General features: G+C 44.5%; 1 protein-coding gene across 10 annotated transcripts in view; it reads right to left on the reverse strand.

Moving 5' to 3' along the window:
• Positions 1 to 16,814, reverse strand: part of ncam1b (neural cell adhesion molecule 1b) — a 38,252-nt gene that overhangs the window by 16,473 nt on the left and 4,965 nt on the right. For 6 of the 10 annotated variants that reach the window (XM_057050219.1, XM_057050221.1, XM_057050226.1 and 3 more), the window contains exons 2-9: positions 7,498 to 7,572; positions 7,064 to 7,273; positions 5,886 to 6,029; positions 5,191 to 5,328; positions 4,750 to 4,867; positions 4,075 to 4,235; positions 3,143 to 3,285; positions 2,314 to 2,337 (exon numbers count right to left, since the gene is read on the reverse strand). In XM_057050219.1, coding sequence (XP_056906199.1) covers positions 2,314 to 2,337; positions 3,143 to 3,285; positions 4,075 to 4,235; positions 4,750 to 4,867; positions 5,191 to 5,328; positions 5,886 to 6,029; positions 7,064 to 7,273; positions 7,498 to 7,572 — 1,013 coding nt within the window. The remainder of the gene's footprint in view (positions 1 to 2,313; positions 2,338 to 3,142; positions 3,286 to 4,074; positions 4,236 to 4,749; positions 4,868 to 5,190; positions 5,329 to 5,885; positions 6,030 to 7,063; positions 7,274 to 7,497; positions 7,573 to 16,814) is intronic. The other 4 variants (XM_057050222.1, XM_057050220.1, XM_057050223.1 and 1 more) reach the window with 1 other exon arrangement.

Genomic DNA, 16,814 nt, shown 5'->3' on the forward strand with positions numbered 1-16,814 from the left:
ACTACTTGGATGTTTTGAATTGCATTTATTGAAAAAGAGCCCTTTAACACTCTATAATTACACCCTTTTGTATCATTGACTCACTATTTAACAACTACTGATTTCGACAACATGCAACTTTATTGTGCGATGGGTTGTTGAACTAGAGTGTTAAAAAGTCCGTGAACCCCAAACGAATGTTGTTTCCTGTCACACCCCCGCAGGGTGAAGTGCAGCCGCTATGATACTGACACACAGCATGACAGACGGACAGCAAATGAACAAACACGAGACAGTAAAAACAATTAGCAGCCGTTCCCTCGCACGGCCATCCAGTCCCCGTAACTATGGCGATGTCGCTCTACAGTCAGGCTGCTAATCATTTCTGGATGGCGGCTGTGAAGAGACGCTACGGCTCATGAAGAACGCTGCAGACTAAGGTGCAAAATACGCCGCCGCCAGAGCGCAGCTGTGCGTCACGTGACGCGCCGTTCTGCACGACGCCAACAGGAGGACGGGGAGTGGAAGACGGATGGGTCCGGGAGGCCCGTTCCCTCAATGAAAGCCTGTGTGTTTGTCATGTGATCAGCGCCCACCTGCAGTGTCGGTCCTCACGCCTAACACACAACTGCCCAGACAACCTTTTACGGCCAGAGTAAGTGTGGCCCTCATTCCAGCACCTCCCGATCCAATCTGACAGCTCCGGCACCAGTGGGGGGGCTCTGGAACCGGCGGATGTACGCCGCGGTCCTCGCTAATGCAGAGGAGGGCCATCAGCCATCCTGCTTAAAATAATCCCAGTGTAATTAGAACACAAACACCGTGAGGGGAGTTGATACGCGCTGGTTTCAGCTCTGCATCTTCTGCACTGTTCATCAAAGCGCAACTTTCCTTTGTAACCAGATTAGACAGATTAAAGAACACAAATCGGCTCGGCCTCCCCTCTGTGATCAAACTGCTAAATTAATAGTTGCGACGCTCATTTGCTTCACTGCACCGAGCTGATTTGTTAACTTTTGGGGATTTTCATGAGAAACGGCAGCGCCAGATCAAACTGGTGCAAACAGGATATATAAAAAATAGGAGTGAAGAAATCTACAAACAAATCTGGAAACAGTCTGTGCACTTTTATAGAGTCTTTCAAAAAACCTCTACCCTGCTGATCTCCAGTCAGCAGCCTATCTGACAATCAGACAGCAAAGGAAAAGAAATATCTCCCTCTCCCACTTCAGGGATGATCGGGAAGAAAGAACCTGTTTCTGGTCAGCTGTCGATCACCCAGCGTGTCCTTGGATTACGGGACGACGCGTGTCGCAACGCTTTTTTTTTTTTGTGTAAAACAAAATACAGGAGCTGAGTGTAGGAGGCCACGAGTGACTGGTGACGCTTCAGACGTGTGTCTGAGGGGAGATAACGGACACAACCTGGGAGGAGAGTCAAGAATTGAGCCTTTTCCAGAGCCAAAAACTGTCGTTCTGAACCAACCGCTCTGCTCGCTTGCATCGTGTGCCCCCCCCACTAATTACAAAACTATCTATTAATAACAGGTGGAGACCGTACGACTGCAGGATGTGCGATACATGGGTTTAGAAAGCCAGAAATCCCTCCTGTCCTGAAGTGCATCACACTGGTGGAAGCGTATTTTGCACTTGATGCAATGCTCCACTCGAAGCCTGTCGTATCCAACTCCCACGCCTGTGGGTGGGAGTTATTTAACGTCCAGAACTCTGGCCACAGTGGCTGCGCTTGCAATGAAAAGGTTACTGCATTTCAACAATTTGTCGCGCAGATGATTTGACCACTTCTACCAGTCAGCAGGATCCACATGTTCCCAGGCCCTGGCAATAATCAGGTTAATTTCTGCCAGCGGGGAGCGATCATTTGATAAAAATCTCTGACTAGACTTCAAGTGGAGCATTTACTGCCCAATTTTAAAGTCATATTGACAAAAACAGACAATCTAGGCCACTATGGAGATGACAGACAGAGCTGGACTTGAATTCAGGCAACCTTCATGCTGTGATGGAGAGCTTTAATAAGGCGACAGCGACACAGAAATGATCGAGTTAATAACCACGTTTGTACCCGATCTTGTGAGATAAGTTCTAGAGGTTTTCTACCACAAGATCGGCGGTCTCGCCGCACTTGGAGCATGCAACGGTTAAATGAATTACTTAAACTGACGAGATCATTCCTTGGGGTTTTTTGTTTTTTTTAAAAAAATTTCAAGTTGGGAGTTGGGAGATGCTCAATAAAAGTTGGGTTATTTGGTTACACTAGAGGCAAACTTTGCCACTGTTCCAGTACATTTCTGTGCCACGCGGGGTTTCATACCTGATAGATCCTGTTAAGATGTGCCTGTAGGAAGAAAATGTAGTGCATGTGATGGACTGGCTCCACAATTTCCTTCATGAGCTACAGAACCTCTGAAGTATTCCCCCCTCAAACGCCGCAGCTGTAAATATTCAGGCCGCGTGGGAACCTGAAGTCTCTGAAAAACCACTCATTGTTTTCTCTTCCTGCACTGGAGCGTAAATGATATAACGTGAGACCAAAGTAGAAACAAATTTAAGAGATGGTGGCACAATATGACAGAAAAAGCATTCTAAATTAGGACATATTAATGCAGAAACTTTTCAATCACCAGCATGGGCAGAAGAATGATAACAGTGATTGAAAATGCTGAAACGCTTCGTCGTTCTGGTGCAAAGTGCCTACTCCTGCAGACCGAACTGTATTTAGTTTATTTATAATATACTTTTACTTTCTTTTGGCATTTGAGGAAAGTGCGAATTCAAAGGAAAAAGTCTAATTCGAGTGCACTCGACATCATTGGCTTTCTGCTGGAGTCTCTCTGAACTCGTTACATGAGCTCCACCGGGCCGTCGCTAAGGAGCTGTTAATTTAAGGGAACCATTCAAGGGTTGGGGAGGGGGAAAAAGTGGTGAAAATGTTTCACCAGCACAAATCCTGTGATTTATTTCCTACATTTTAGCTGCAGTAGCCGCCGGCTTTGTGTTATTAAAAGGTAATTATTATTACATTGGTACTATTTAATAAGAATGTTGTTTTAAAGAGGTTAAAGATTGCTTTATTTATTCAACCAAGAATCCAACCATCATTATACTGGTGTTAATACAAGGGTGTAACAATGTTGTCCTACCTGCTCTCCTTCACTGAAGACGTTCCCACCGTAGCTCCAGCTGATGGTGGGGGTGGGATCTCCTGAGGCCTCACACGTCAGAGTGACCTGCTCCTCCATCTCTGAGGCGGTCGTGTTGAGGATGTACGTGATCTTAGGTTTCACTGAAAGCACGACAGCAGAGTCTTTGGAACCGCAGCAACGTTAGGGAGCAGTCGAGAACAAGTGCAGTGAGAAGGAGCGGCGGGGGAACCAAGCTTGACTTCTAAATGACTTTAGTCTCAAAGCAAGCGGCCATCGTGTTCATTTACCTCTGGAAGAAAAGTCTGATCACAGCGCAATTAATTTAACCTGGAGAGAGCTGCAACAGTGACACTTTGATCCCATAATAGGAAACAAAACAGTAAAATATGCAGTTTCAAGGGCCTTAGAACAAATACGACACATTAAAGTAACCGCTGGGATACAAGCTGACTGGAAATGACAGTTACCTTCATCTAGAATCATGGAGATGGGTCTAAACATCTCTGAAACGCCCCAGAATTCACATCTACACTCAGGAAATGTGGCCAAACACAATTTTACTGGCACACCCAAAAGATCTAGCACCACCAACGCAAAAACGCTGAAGTTTGAATGTCAAAATCCCAAATGTGCACACCACGAAGGAAAAAAAATAAGAGAAAATTGTTATAGAGCAAGATCAAAACTGGAAACATTAATTAATGGATAAAAACGCGACACAGAGGGCAGCTCAGTTAATCCCACTTGATTAGTCCTCTAAACCCTTTAAGTTTCATCTTCACATGAAATAAGTTCAGCCCACGTTGAACAACACCTCTCGTCTAATCTCTCACAAAACAGATGATTATTCCTCGCCCTCCTACACTCTTGTAGCTCAGCTCCACACGTGGAGCATTTAAACTGTCACTCCGCTGAACGCTGTTGCTCACCGAACACTCTCAGACTGAGTTCCTGCTCGCTTTCCCCGGCCTTGTTTTTGGCGATGCAGGTGTATTCTCCCTCATCCAGCTTCGCCACATCCAGTAACGTCATTTCGGAGCCATCCTCATTGAATCTGTACTTCTCGCCTGCCTCCAAGACAACCTCGTTCCTGCGGAATCCATAAATGTGAACAGAAAAAAGCGAAATGAATTCAAATTTCCGTCGCAGTCGATATAATCTGAGAGGATATCATGTTTAAGAGGCTGTACTTCATGTGAGTTCCAGGCGTCAATATAAACTTGACATCAGCACCTCACAAGGAAAAAGCTCCTATTGCCGCGTAAACAAGATGCTGACTATTATCCATAAGGACTGTCACGGCTGAGTCTGACATTCATGGTTATTTCAAATGTGGAAATAATAAAAGAGCAACAATTCTTTATTACAATTCTCTGTTTCAGAGGCTCCAGATTCCATCTATAAATAGATTCTTAACAGTGATTCAGGGGGAAAAAAGCAGAACTATGATGCGACAGCCAACAACTCTGGGAGAAATACACAGAAAAAGCAAAGATCTCTTACAGTAAATGTGGTAAAATGATACAGTAAATGTGGTAAACACTGCAGCACACCTAATAAACATTGAAACATTCTGTTTTTTTGACCTGGGTGCAGAGTTTTACCTTGTCCAGGTCACCATTGGCTCAGGATAACCATCAACAGCACATGTCAGCATTGCAGGCTGCCCGACATCTGCTGTGGCATTGACCTCTGTCTGCCAAACCCTAATGGTGGGGAGGACTGAAACAGAGACAAACACTTACCACCATGGTGAAAAACAGAGATGAGATATGTGCAGAGCAGGAGGCGGAGCGCAGCGACAATATCAGAACATTTATTTTAGGCGCACTACTTCGCTGGCCCCAGTATGGAAACAGCCCTAATTAGCACGGAACATCTTTGATACACAGTTGCTCTGGGCAACTGTTTCCATATTGATGCTGAATCTGAGCCTCTCTGAGGATATTCGGCTAACTCGTGCACTGTGGGACACCTGCTACATGGGAATGCACATGGGAACAAATGGGAGAAGAAAAGGGTGTACAGGAGAGAGGTTTACCCACCGTTCACAATGACTTTAATAACGCGGAAGTCGATCTCGCCCCGGGCCATGAGGCGTCCCTCACACGTGTACGGGCCCTCGTCGGTCTTCTTTATGCCGCGGATTTGAAGATGATTGTTACTCAGCTCCTTAAACCGAACTAAAGAAGCAAGGGGAGTAAAGGTTGAGAGAGGTTGGTTGAACACCTGAACCATTCAAGGTCACGGTCACGTGCAGGGTTATAACTTAAGGCGAAAACTTCTCTACCATCTATGAACAACAAAAATGTATTTCTGTGCTCTTGGTTCTTCAAACTCTACGAGTGCACGGACTACAGGAATGAAAGCACGACGGAAAGCTCCAAACTGAGCAGCAGCTCCAAACTGAACATGGCCCTAGTCTGGATTTTAAAAGAGAAGGGAGCGATTTTAATCATGAAGTGATTTAAAATAATAATACGGCCCACACATGAGTTGGTGTTATTATTTTCCTGCGGAGCAGAACCAGCAGATCCATTGGTGTGGTGATATTGCTCAGTGTCTGGGGTGGATAACAAGTTGTATATTCCAATTCAAAACCAAATTAATTTTTGTTTTCAGAGCCCTGGAGGAAAGAGGGGACCAGGAAGAAAAGCTCCAAGTTCAGAGAAAAGATTCAGGATCGTGGCTGCAGGTGGCACCTTATATTTCAAAGATTAATAAAATAAAGTTATCTTACCGTCTTTTTCCATTTGTATTTTCCTTCCTTTATACTTCCAAAGAACGGTAGGTGGAGGCGAACTGACGACATCACAGATGATGTCAGCGTTGTCTCCTTCTGTGAACTCTTGGGGGGAGGGGGCATTTCTGAAGGTGATTTTTTCTGAAAAACATGCAAAGCGGTTTTATTCATCCACTTTGGCCTTAATCTCATCTCCTACAGTTCCCATCGCTGCCCAAAACAGGCATCTTGCTCCCTCTTGCACACATTTTTGCAGAGAACATGTATTGTTCTTTAACAGAAAAGTCATTAAGAGTCCAGGCCTCACTATCAGTAGGAGTAATTCTTAATAACTGCCTGCTATTTCCTTATCAGAATCACAAGGGCGCTGGGCTCAGCAGCCAAAAAAACTATTAATTCAGAGCCAGATTTCTTTCCACTAAGAATAACTCACATCCAGTGTGTCCTAGAAGTCATTCCAGGTGATGGAGTTTCTGCTCTTGACTCAGAGAACGTGGATTTAAGCTCCCGTTTATAAAACTGCATTACAAGAAATAACAAGTGCCGAAACTTTTCGTGTCCAACTCTCGTCTGCGGGTGTCTACTAAACTGCTGAGCTCATCACATTCTCTTCAGCTGAAGATGAAAGAGGCGGTCCTGTGCCGCCAGTGGCAACCACTTTTCAGAGCGTGCATGTGCGCATCTGGGACGTTGTGGGTGGACGACAAGCAAAGTCAATGGGGTGCAATGCAGCGAGATGAGTTTTCCTCCTTAAAACGTCGCTTCCCGGTTTCCTCGTCAGCTAACCGGACCCCCGGGAACAAACAACAACCTGTGCACGCGTGTGACTGCGTCTGCGCTGGCGGACGCTTCATTCAAGCCTCCAACAGGAAGTGAAATATGTGTTTGGGGAAAGTATTTTGTCTCTGATGGACGTCGGCTGATATTTGGCATTCGTGGAAAATGTAAGCCATTAATCACAAGAGCTGCACAACAGACGGGATCATTAAGCAGTCCTCTAATGGTCTTCCGACCATTTATTGAACAGATGAAAAATCCATCCTGACTTTAAAAGAAAAGGGGGAAATGCGTTGCCCTTGAGCAGGCAGCGAAAAACTGAGAGTTCAATAGGCTGCACTTTTTTCTCTCTCCTCCGCTCGTAGCAATCAATAATTCAGAGCGAGGGCGAAACTCACGAAAGATTTTCACTTTGACGGTTGACTCCGCTTGCTGGTCCCCGTTGGTGGCGACGCACTTGTACACCCCAGCGTCGTCGGTCCCGGCTTTATACAGCGTGAGGATGGAGGATGACTCATCGTTACGGGTGACGGTTATGTCTGGGCTGTTCTGCTCTATTCTCTCCCCGCTTGGGCCGAACCAGTCTATGTGTTTGGCAACACCTGCAACTGAGAGCACAGGAAACAGCGGCGTTATGAAGGGGGTATGGAAAATATACGCACCTGCCATATTCCCAGAGACAGAAATGAAGATTGTTCACGCCAGCGAGGGCCGATGCCTGCGGTTCCAAGTTTAATATCAGCCAATATCAAACAGGAGGAAACAGATTTTCTGTCCCACATCTTAAGAGGTGTGCAAAACAAACCAATCACAGATGGTGGCCTGACCTTACCTTCACACATGAAGAATTTGGACTCTCCGAGGCTGATCTCTCCATGAGTAGGTGTGATTTGGACTTCCAGTGAAACTACGGATGAAAAATAGAACAAATGAGAAACGTGGAAGCATAAAACAGCAGCATTAAACTGCAGAAACAATCAAATGCTTGACACAGTTTCAGCAAAGTCAAGTAAACAAGAAGCTCTGCTTGATAAATGCATATTATTGTGTGATAACTCAAAATCGCGACATGTAGTAAAAAGGCAACAGCTTATCCACCAGATTAAATGTCGCATCGGCATCATTTTAGTTTGTTTAATAGCTTTGAACAACGTTGCAATTGATCTGATCGCGATTTACCGCTTTGATCGGTTCTAAGTGTATAAACTTTATGTCAAAATGGGTATTACTGTCACAGACTTGCTCTTAAAAAGTCAAGCACCGAAACTATTTTTGTGAAATAAAACAACATTAGTCCAGGTTGCACCTCTACAGTGTGTTAGCCTCTGACTGTGCATGCACTGTAATCAATGTGCAACGAGACGACACAGGGGAGAACGTTGCAACCAGCAGATTTAACGGAAAAAACATGGCCAACGTGCAAAGGAATGAGCGATATTTATCTTTCTTCACATCGGTGAGCTCTTTTCTATCGTATAAAACACTTTGCGGCATCTCTGCCGCCACACTACGCTCGTTTATTCCACTAACAGGGGAGCGGAGCGCAATTCACTGTAATTGATTACATGTGTGACAGTTGCTTGAGGGCTTATTCTTTCATGAGCCAAATTGTGCTTCCACGCAGGTTTTGATATTCAAAGAGGCAGGGAGTTAAAAGGCAGGTATCAGAATCACATAGTCTGTTCTATTTTCACAAAACTCACCAACAGAGAACCGACCCGATGCTAATGTGATGGAAAAGATTGGGCTTGAATTGGCCGGAGGAAATGAGTGCGGCTGGTGCCCATTTGGGCCAAAAACAAGTCCCTTGAAAGGGAGACGTTGGGCTGTTGAGCCGTGCATTCGTAAACATTTTTATCGACGTCTGAACATCTTACCAAAGTTATGGAGCAGGAAAAAACTGAAACCTATGCAAACATGGCCAACTCTAACAAGAACCCATATAAATCCTTTTTTTCGGCCGTGCAAATTTCTGGAGCTAAGTAATGTATGTGAACCGTGCGAGCATGAACGCAACATGATGTCACAGTTGATTATAGCTGCGGGGTGATGTGTTTGGAGGCCTACTGTTTATGATTCATGACTAAAGAACAAATCTAATGCCAGTAATTAGTGTCTCTGTGGGTCTTCAGTGACTCTTAGGGCTCCTAATTTACAGGAAGAGCGCTTATTAAACATACAATGGCATAATGCTACACCACAGCTGGCAGCATGCAGTGTTAAAAGATCATATGGGATAGATTCATGCCATGTAGCTTAAGGTTGTGTTTATGTTTACCTCTGCGGTGTCGCGAGGTTCATTTCGTCCCCCCGTAGATGATGATCTAATATTTGGGGCTAGTTAGCTCCAACTGAACACCTCTCTAAACATCCCCTTCTGTGCTTCCACATCTTGAACCTCATTAAAACATCTACGGGGCGACGGCGTGCTGTACATATGGAGGTGCTCGTATCACTGTGGATCGCAGTGCAGCTGTGCACCTGAGACAGAACAAGCTCGCGCTGCCAGATTTCCTCCCTGAGAAGCACCGGCGTGCATGAAAAGGAAATCTCTATTCAGCTGTGATTGTCTAATTCACATTTGTCTATTCGAGCAAAATGGCTTTGAGAAGCTCCTGCAGTTAGTTAAACTCTCCCATCTGCTTCATCTGCCGGCTGTTGATTTGACGCAACTGCATGTTTGTGCCCGTATCTTTTGTCGATGGGGTTGTTAATGATCACTAGTGCATTCGCTCCCATTAGGAATGGAAATGAAGATTGATTATGCATTCTATGCAGCATCTCTCTGGCGCTCGGAATCAGGCAAAATGATGAGGAAAGAGCAATAAATGGCATTAATAAAAGGTATAAAACCAAACAAACGTGGCCTATCTTCCGTTTTAAGGTCTGTAGCCTGAAACTACTTTGAATCTTAATGTTCCCCAAAGGAATACACAGACCTTTTGCACAGTCAGGCAGTGACTGATAAGGTTTGAAGAGCAGAGGCTCCGTATATGGTTGAGAATATTTTTCAGAGGTTGACCTCTTTCCTGAGCATCTGAAGCTATCTGTGAAACAACGCCCCTGGCGTTGCTGCCTGTCCTATTAGATATTACCGAAGGCCCAGACCGAAGGTCGTCACGTACTTCACTGGCTGTGTGGGATTATTCTGGTCACACAGACACACACAGTTAAAAGATAATAACTGTTAAATCACTGATACAAAAAAACTGAGGATTTCAGCCAGAAGTGGTTTAGGAACAGCACACTGACCTAATTTGGCCTGAATGGAGCTCTACCTGAGGAGGGCTCGTGCTCTACATCGCAGACCAGGATCTTCCGGCCCAAATGCAGACACCAGAGTGTGAGCAGCTCAGCTGTGTTTGTTTTCTGCACACACGCTCACCAACTCTGAATCTGAAGTAGGTCTTATTTAGGAGGAGGGAATCCGTCCAAAACGGAAGCAAAACAATCTAGAGAGCAGGAGAAGATGCTGGAGGCACAGATGGAACCCTGAACACAGACCCAGTTAGCTCTTAGCGGTAGATCAAGCAACTAATAGGGCGTAGCTTACAGCTGCATCAGAAACTTACTTGGGACAAAGAATTCGGTCTGTCCCATGTCCAAAACCGCTGCAAGAATAGCTAAAGTCAATAATTCAAATTGATTTAATCGCAATTAAGTAGGTTCTTGTGTTCAAGCCTTTATTTTAAGAATGAAAGGTGGCTGGGCCGGAGTTTCAGCCCGGAATATGATCCAGTTTTGAACTTTGAAGCTGGTGAAAAAAGAAAACGCGAGAATGAGTGAAAATAACTCGACCGTGAAGAGCTGGTCTAATGGACGAGGAGCTGAATGGCAATAAACGGACTACGTGTCTGTGCGAAACGTCTCCGCTGAAATTGGATTCATTACACGATTACTAAATTCGCCGAGTCAATTAGGTCGAGTGTGTGACGCCTCGAGGGGGTTAAATCTGAGTCAGAGCTGAATGATGTGGCCAAAATATCTCACAGTTCGCCATTTCAAACTCATTAAAATGACATACCTGTCAAATGAGTATTGTGTTTTAATTTACAGGGATTATTTGGAGACTTTGGGAGAACAGGCACCTTTAATTCAGCAGTGGCTGTTTGGCAGCTGGGATCACGCTGTCCTCTCGGGGCATGTCACACACAAAGATCGCTGCGAGCTTCAGCGACTGTCAGCTTCATTATTGTCCGAGCGCTGGAGACTACGACTGCATGTGCTGACAGTGTGTCCCTGCCCTCTCAACATAAGCTGACTGTTTAAGATTTATTACTGTGTGCAGTCATTTGACATGACATCTTCACCTTTCCCACTATTTTTTACATCTTCATCCTCATCGTGGCTGACAGAGACGTCATTTTGGCTTTTAAGTGCGGGCGAAACGACACCAAAGGGAGGGAAGGGTGGGATTAAAGTCTGAATTATACACACCAACCAACAAAAAATGAAGGGAACGCCGTGATCTTCTAGGTGCACCTACTCAAATAGGCAATACTCAAAGCAATCAAAGCAACATGTTCTCCCATACTTATTATTGTATATTACTTTAAGTGCTTGAACCTGCATTATTTTTCTGATTTGCAAAGAAAGAAAGAGGAAAAAAAAGGGGTCTGAAAATTAGCATTGAGATTCTGGGCATAACAGAACATTGGACACCCAAGGTGGTCATATCCGCGACTCAATACTTTTAAGTAGGAAGTGAGTTGCTGCCCATGCATCTGAACCACAGTTATTCAGCTCTAGCAGTTGCCATGGAAACATGCTTCTCCCCTCTCCCCATATCCTCCTCTCTCTCTTTCCTGTCAAGCCGCATGCAGCAGCAAAGCCTCAGAAGAGCGACCGAACTAAGTGCACTGAGGAGGTTGTCAAAACATCACGCAGCCTCGACTGCTGGCTACGATTGTCTTCTGTTGCTGCTTCAGCGTCTGTAAAAGTGTACAGTATTTACAACCAGCTCCCCTTTAACACACACATCCCTGCAATTCCCACTATCCAGGCGCTGGCCTCAATCTTCTTTGTTCAATTCCCATTGTCTCTTCTGGTGTCTGCGCTAATGGAATATTTTACAAAGTTGTCAAATTTGCAGTCTTTGCGCAGTTCCTTAATTAAAATAGCTCAGTGTGACGGAGGATCATGTGACCAACTTATTAAAATGATGAGCTAAGTGGTGCCCAATGTCAACACGATGATATTGATACCGTAATAATCCCAGGTATTTAATATGAGCCATGCTGTGTGTGTGTGTGTGTGTGTGTGTGTGTGTGGTGGGGGGGCCTCAGTGCTCGGCTACACGCCCCGTCGGTGTTGGGCGTTGTCGTGTGCCGCTCTGAGCTCTGCCGTCAATCCCACCAGGAATCCTGAGCGTGCCAAACATTTGCTTGCTTTCACAGTGAGAGGCTGAGTGACAGCCATGTCTGCTAAAGTCCCAGACGCCAGTCTTGCCAGTCATGTATGGTGAAGTCAACACGTGTAAAGTCGAAGCCTGGATGTCACGATGTAAAAGAAAAAAAAAATTCACATTAGAAAAGGAATAAAACAACATTAAAGACAAACCGGACAGGTCATCCATCCATTGCAGGGCGCCATTCACTCGCACCTGGGGGCAAGTTACAGTCTCCAATTGCATTCCTCTGCTTAATGGGTATTTGCCTGTCTGGGTTCCATTACATCGCCTTTCATTGCAAGTCATTCTAGGCTACAAAATATTCCACATCAGTAGCCAACCAAATTTGCTCTTACTGAGACAATTTGGCGAGTGGGTGACCTGTAACAGCTGCCTCCGCCAGCGCCACACAAGAAACGGACAGCCAGGCGGGTCTGGTCTGTTACGCTGCATCCAGAACCTACATCCTTGGTAAAAAAGTAGACTAAGGCTGAACACTCAGAAATCAACACAGAACCGATATAGCCCATCACAGATGGAGACTGAATACGATGCCGTTGTCCTTGGAGAGTAACCCGTCATTGTATCTCTAAAATACATACACAGTGAAAGGGAAAGCTTCCAGGAGGCCGACTTGTTGGGACAAGAGTTTTCATTGCTAGACTGAATTCTACGATACAATAGACAAGAATACCGAGCCTGTGTGGCATGAACAATGACTGAAAATGGTGCATGATGAATCACCACGGCCTGTCACAAAATAGTACTGTGTCTCGCAGATGAATGCAGACAGCCGTTAGCCCGTCTGTGTTTCCCTACAAAACGCCATATAAAGCAGCAGCCTGCTTCCTGCTAGCAGAAATGCTCAAGTATAAGATGAAATAATGCACATTGTTCTTCAGGCATCGCTAGCTGATACAGTATGACTTCCTTCATTATTATGCCAGTACTTAATCCACCAATCTGTCCATCTATAAATACACCACTCCGAAAAGTCCATTTGCACGCACTCTTCTGTGTATTTCTGTGCATCTCAAACAGGAGCGTGATGCAAAGTGGAATGTTATTTTACCAGATATGCAAACTCGCCAGTTTCCTAATCATTTTTAATCATATTTCCACTAATTGTTCACCCACCAAGGGCAGTTGGGTGAGACAGACAGCCACAATGACCACTCAGCCACAAGATGCCTCCGACTACACAAAACACTGGAGTCTGGCACCAACACACAGCTCTCTCTGTGTGTCCATTCAGAAGGCAGACAGGCCGGGGTGAGCCGGATAAGCCTCCCTGCGACTCCACCAGGAAGGATCAATAAGAGAGAATGCACCATTTTAGATAGAGCCAGACAGAGGCAGGGCAGGGCAGAGAGGCAGACCAGCACTTGAGTACTCATTATGTTGCGTAGATGACATAGTGTGTACAGACACTTCTGAAGATGTCCACCAATGGCGTAAGAACCATTAGAGGCTTTGAAAGATCATACTGATTGGAGTAAAGCAATCACGGTCATAAAAACGACCACGAGCGTTTTCCTGTCAAGGTTAGAGAGCTGACAACATGAACAGGAGGTTAAAATTGTGTAACAATGCACCTTTTTTTTTTTTTTAACCCACGTGGAAGCACTGAGCTTTTGGACACGATCACTTGACAATCACTCATACAAAAATGTCCCTTCTCCAAGACTAACAGAGACCACCTGCCAAAAATCAAATGCCAGAAAAATATGCCAATGTAAAAGTAAATAAACAAGGGTGACCACATTGGCAAATGTGACCATGCCTCAGATGGGTTTTGTGTTTGCCAAAGTGTTAAAGATGATCGAGCCTCAGATGGTCTTCTCTCATCCAGAGTTTAAATATGTCCTCCCTGACCACTAAACAAATCAGAGGAAAGCCAAATCACATCTGAATTAAGTCTTAAATGAGCTGGACTGCTTTTATATATATCTTTTATATATCATTTAAGGCTGAAATAAAACAAAAATCTGCATAAACTACTTCCCAACATTTGGATTTTACAACGTTAAAGGTTAACTGTCACATCGAGCTTCCCTGTCCACTCGATAGTTCTGTCTAAATACATATAGATATAAATATGTTTTCTTGTTTAAAGCCCAGTAAATATCAACTCCTGCTCAGCCGACTGTCGTAATGTGTTTAGTCACGCCGACGATTACGTGACTTCTACAGCAGCTATATCCCTATAGTATCTAAGCATTCTTTAATTATTTACCTTTGATATTTGTGCTTTGAGCTCTGATTGCAAATACTTAAGCTTAATTTTAATGTGATTTTTAAACTGAAACCCTTCAGCGAGCGAACCAGAGGGTACTCTTGTAATACGTGCGCGGCGTTCAAGGCCATCCCCGATGTCCCTCATTAATCCATGACACATCTAATTATGCTAAGCTATAACAGCAGACATTTGTATTCTTAGGCAACGCTGCCGCCCTCTTTAACTAAAGTCCCACTTGGCAAATTGAAAATGATACTGCGGCATTTAACTTGTTTTAAGGCTTGAATCTCTCAGAGATCTGGGAGAAATCTTCGGGACTAGGATGATTTTAAGAAGGGGTTGCTCCCGTTAAAACTTCACTTGGGCATTCGTTTGGATGCTGGGCTTATGTGGACAGAACTGAATCAAGAACAGCTGCAGCAACAGGTTGCTCTTGAGTCATTTCATGACTGGACAGTATGAAATAAATGGATGATCTAAGTGTTAAATGGATGAATCACATGTCGCTTCTGTCCGTTACTTTAGCTGCAAATTAAATGCTAAAATCCTCGCTGGTCACAATCAGAGTGCTTTGTCAAATGTCAAACTTCACGGGAGGATCCTGAATCAACCACCTATTGGTGGAGCGACAAAAGGAAAGCGAGGAAAGCCCAAGGTTGCCTTTTTAACCGGAGATGGATCGACTAGGCGTGGTCGTTCTTCACAACAGCTCCACTGTGAGCGACAGATGGCACAGAGGTACCTTGCCACACGAGCTTACACACAAATACTCCCCCCCCACCTTCTCTCTCTCTCGACCAATCCAAGACTGCACTGTAAAAATAGACACGGGGCCAGAGATGGCCTCCAGAGACTGGTGACTATTCCTCAGGGCTGAGAATTTTCAGACATACAAATGGAGCGTACCGTCACCATTAATCAGGCACTTAAAAACAGGGCTTTGATTCATTGGCTCTTGGCTAGCTGTTATTTTTTGGGGGAAGAGTGGGGTGTTAGGATATATTCCTGTGCTGCACTTCCCACACTTTCATCACTACTAAAGAGCCTTATTTTATCTGAGTATTGTGAAGCAAATAGTCAAACTGGAAGATCAAAAGAAGGCTTGGAGGTCAGGGGTCAGGGGTCCCGTGTCAAACTAGCACAAAAATGAGCCAAACACAGAGTTCAAAGGGAAAACCAGAAGACAAGACGGCCGAAGGGTCACAGACGACCAGCGAAAATACAGCTGCCTTTCAAGGAAAATAGAAACATAAACAAGTATTTACACAGTAGTTAGCTAGATAAATAGATATAAGGCAGGGATGTGGTAGGTTTTCAAGGCTGGCCCTTGACATATTTATTGTACACTGTGATAGAAAACGGGAGGAATGATTTCCTGCACAGTCACCTCGACCCCCCCCCCCCCCCCTTCCCAGCTGGATCGGTCTGTTTGAGAAGGTGCTGCGCTGTGAATCCAGTATGTAATAGAAAAGGTGTCTCCTTTCCAACACACCTCCAGTGGCGGGAAATGCCACCCTAGTCTAGCTTTATGTTCTCTGTGGTCATAACACACCTATAAACATTAGGCTGTATTGATTTGTCTAAATGATGTCGCAGTATTTATGAACTATTTCCTTCCATAGGGGCAGACATGAGGGGATGCGGTAAACAGAGGTCACAGTGGCCAATTGACTTATAATTTCATTTTATATTTCATTTTATTAGGCAACAAAATTGGCCTCCGTATCCAGAGAGTCTGCAGTTCATCATCTGCATGTTTAATAATCTGAGTAACAAAAAGTTGCTGGTTTCATCCGCCTCCAGCTCATTTTCAGGTCACTATTAATCCATAAGAATGCATCATGCATCTTTGTTTTATTTATGCCTCGTATGCTATCGGATTTCAAATTTTACATTCGCAGCCATTACATTTAATAGGCCCTTTGGTTGGAGCTTGGCTAACAAAAAGTCTAACGTGCACAGAAACACAGTTGTGAATGATTCAGACTGCACAAATGAAAAATATAGTAACACTTAATACACAAATGATGCGTATGACCTGACATCATCTTGCATATCCTCACTGCTTCATTGCAGAGTAACGTGTCTATCCCAGCGAAGCCAACGACCCTGTGGATTCAGAGAGTGTTTTAAAAGCTCCTTCCTGCAGCCACTCGTGCGTGGATAACAGTCGCGCGCTGTTATAAACCACTGAACAGCCCTTCACATGTATATCCCCCTCTCCCCATTAATGGCCATTGTTTTAATGCTATCTCCGCCTGGAATACACACTGGTCACAAACATGTTTGAATTTTACTCAGCAAAGTGCTTTGAGATCCACCTTATAACCGTGTTCGGCTTATAAAGAGAGAATTTCTAATTATTTAGCAATTGGTTTTGGAGTATGTGGAGATACGAGAAGAGGGCATTAACACACTGTGTTACCATATGTAACGCTCATGCATGCATGCATGCGCATCACTGACTGGGATTAAATACTGGTGGTGTAATAACTTTCCAGGTCGTGGAGTACATTTTGTA

The sequence above is a fragment of the Takifugu flavidus genome, chromosome 12, assembly GCF_003711565.1.
Source record: "Takifugu flavidus isolate HTHZ2018 chromosome 12, ASM371156v2, whole genome shotgun sequence".
NCBI lineage: Eukaryota > Metazoa > Chordata > Actinopteri > Tetraodontiformes > Tetraodontidae > Takifugu > Takifugu flavidus.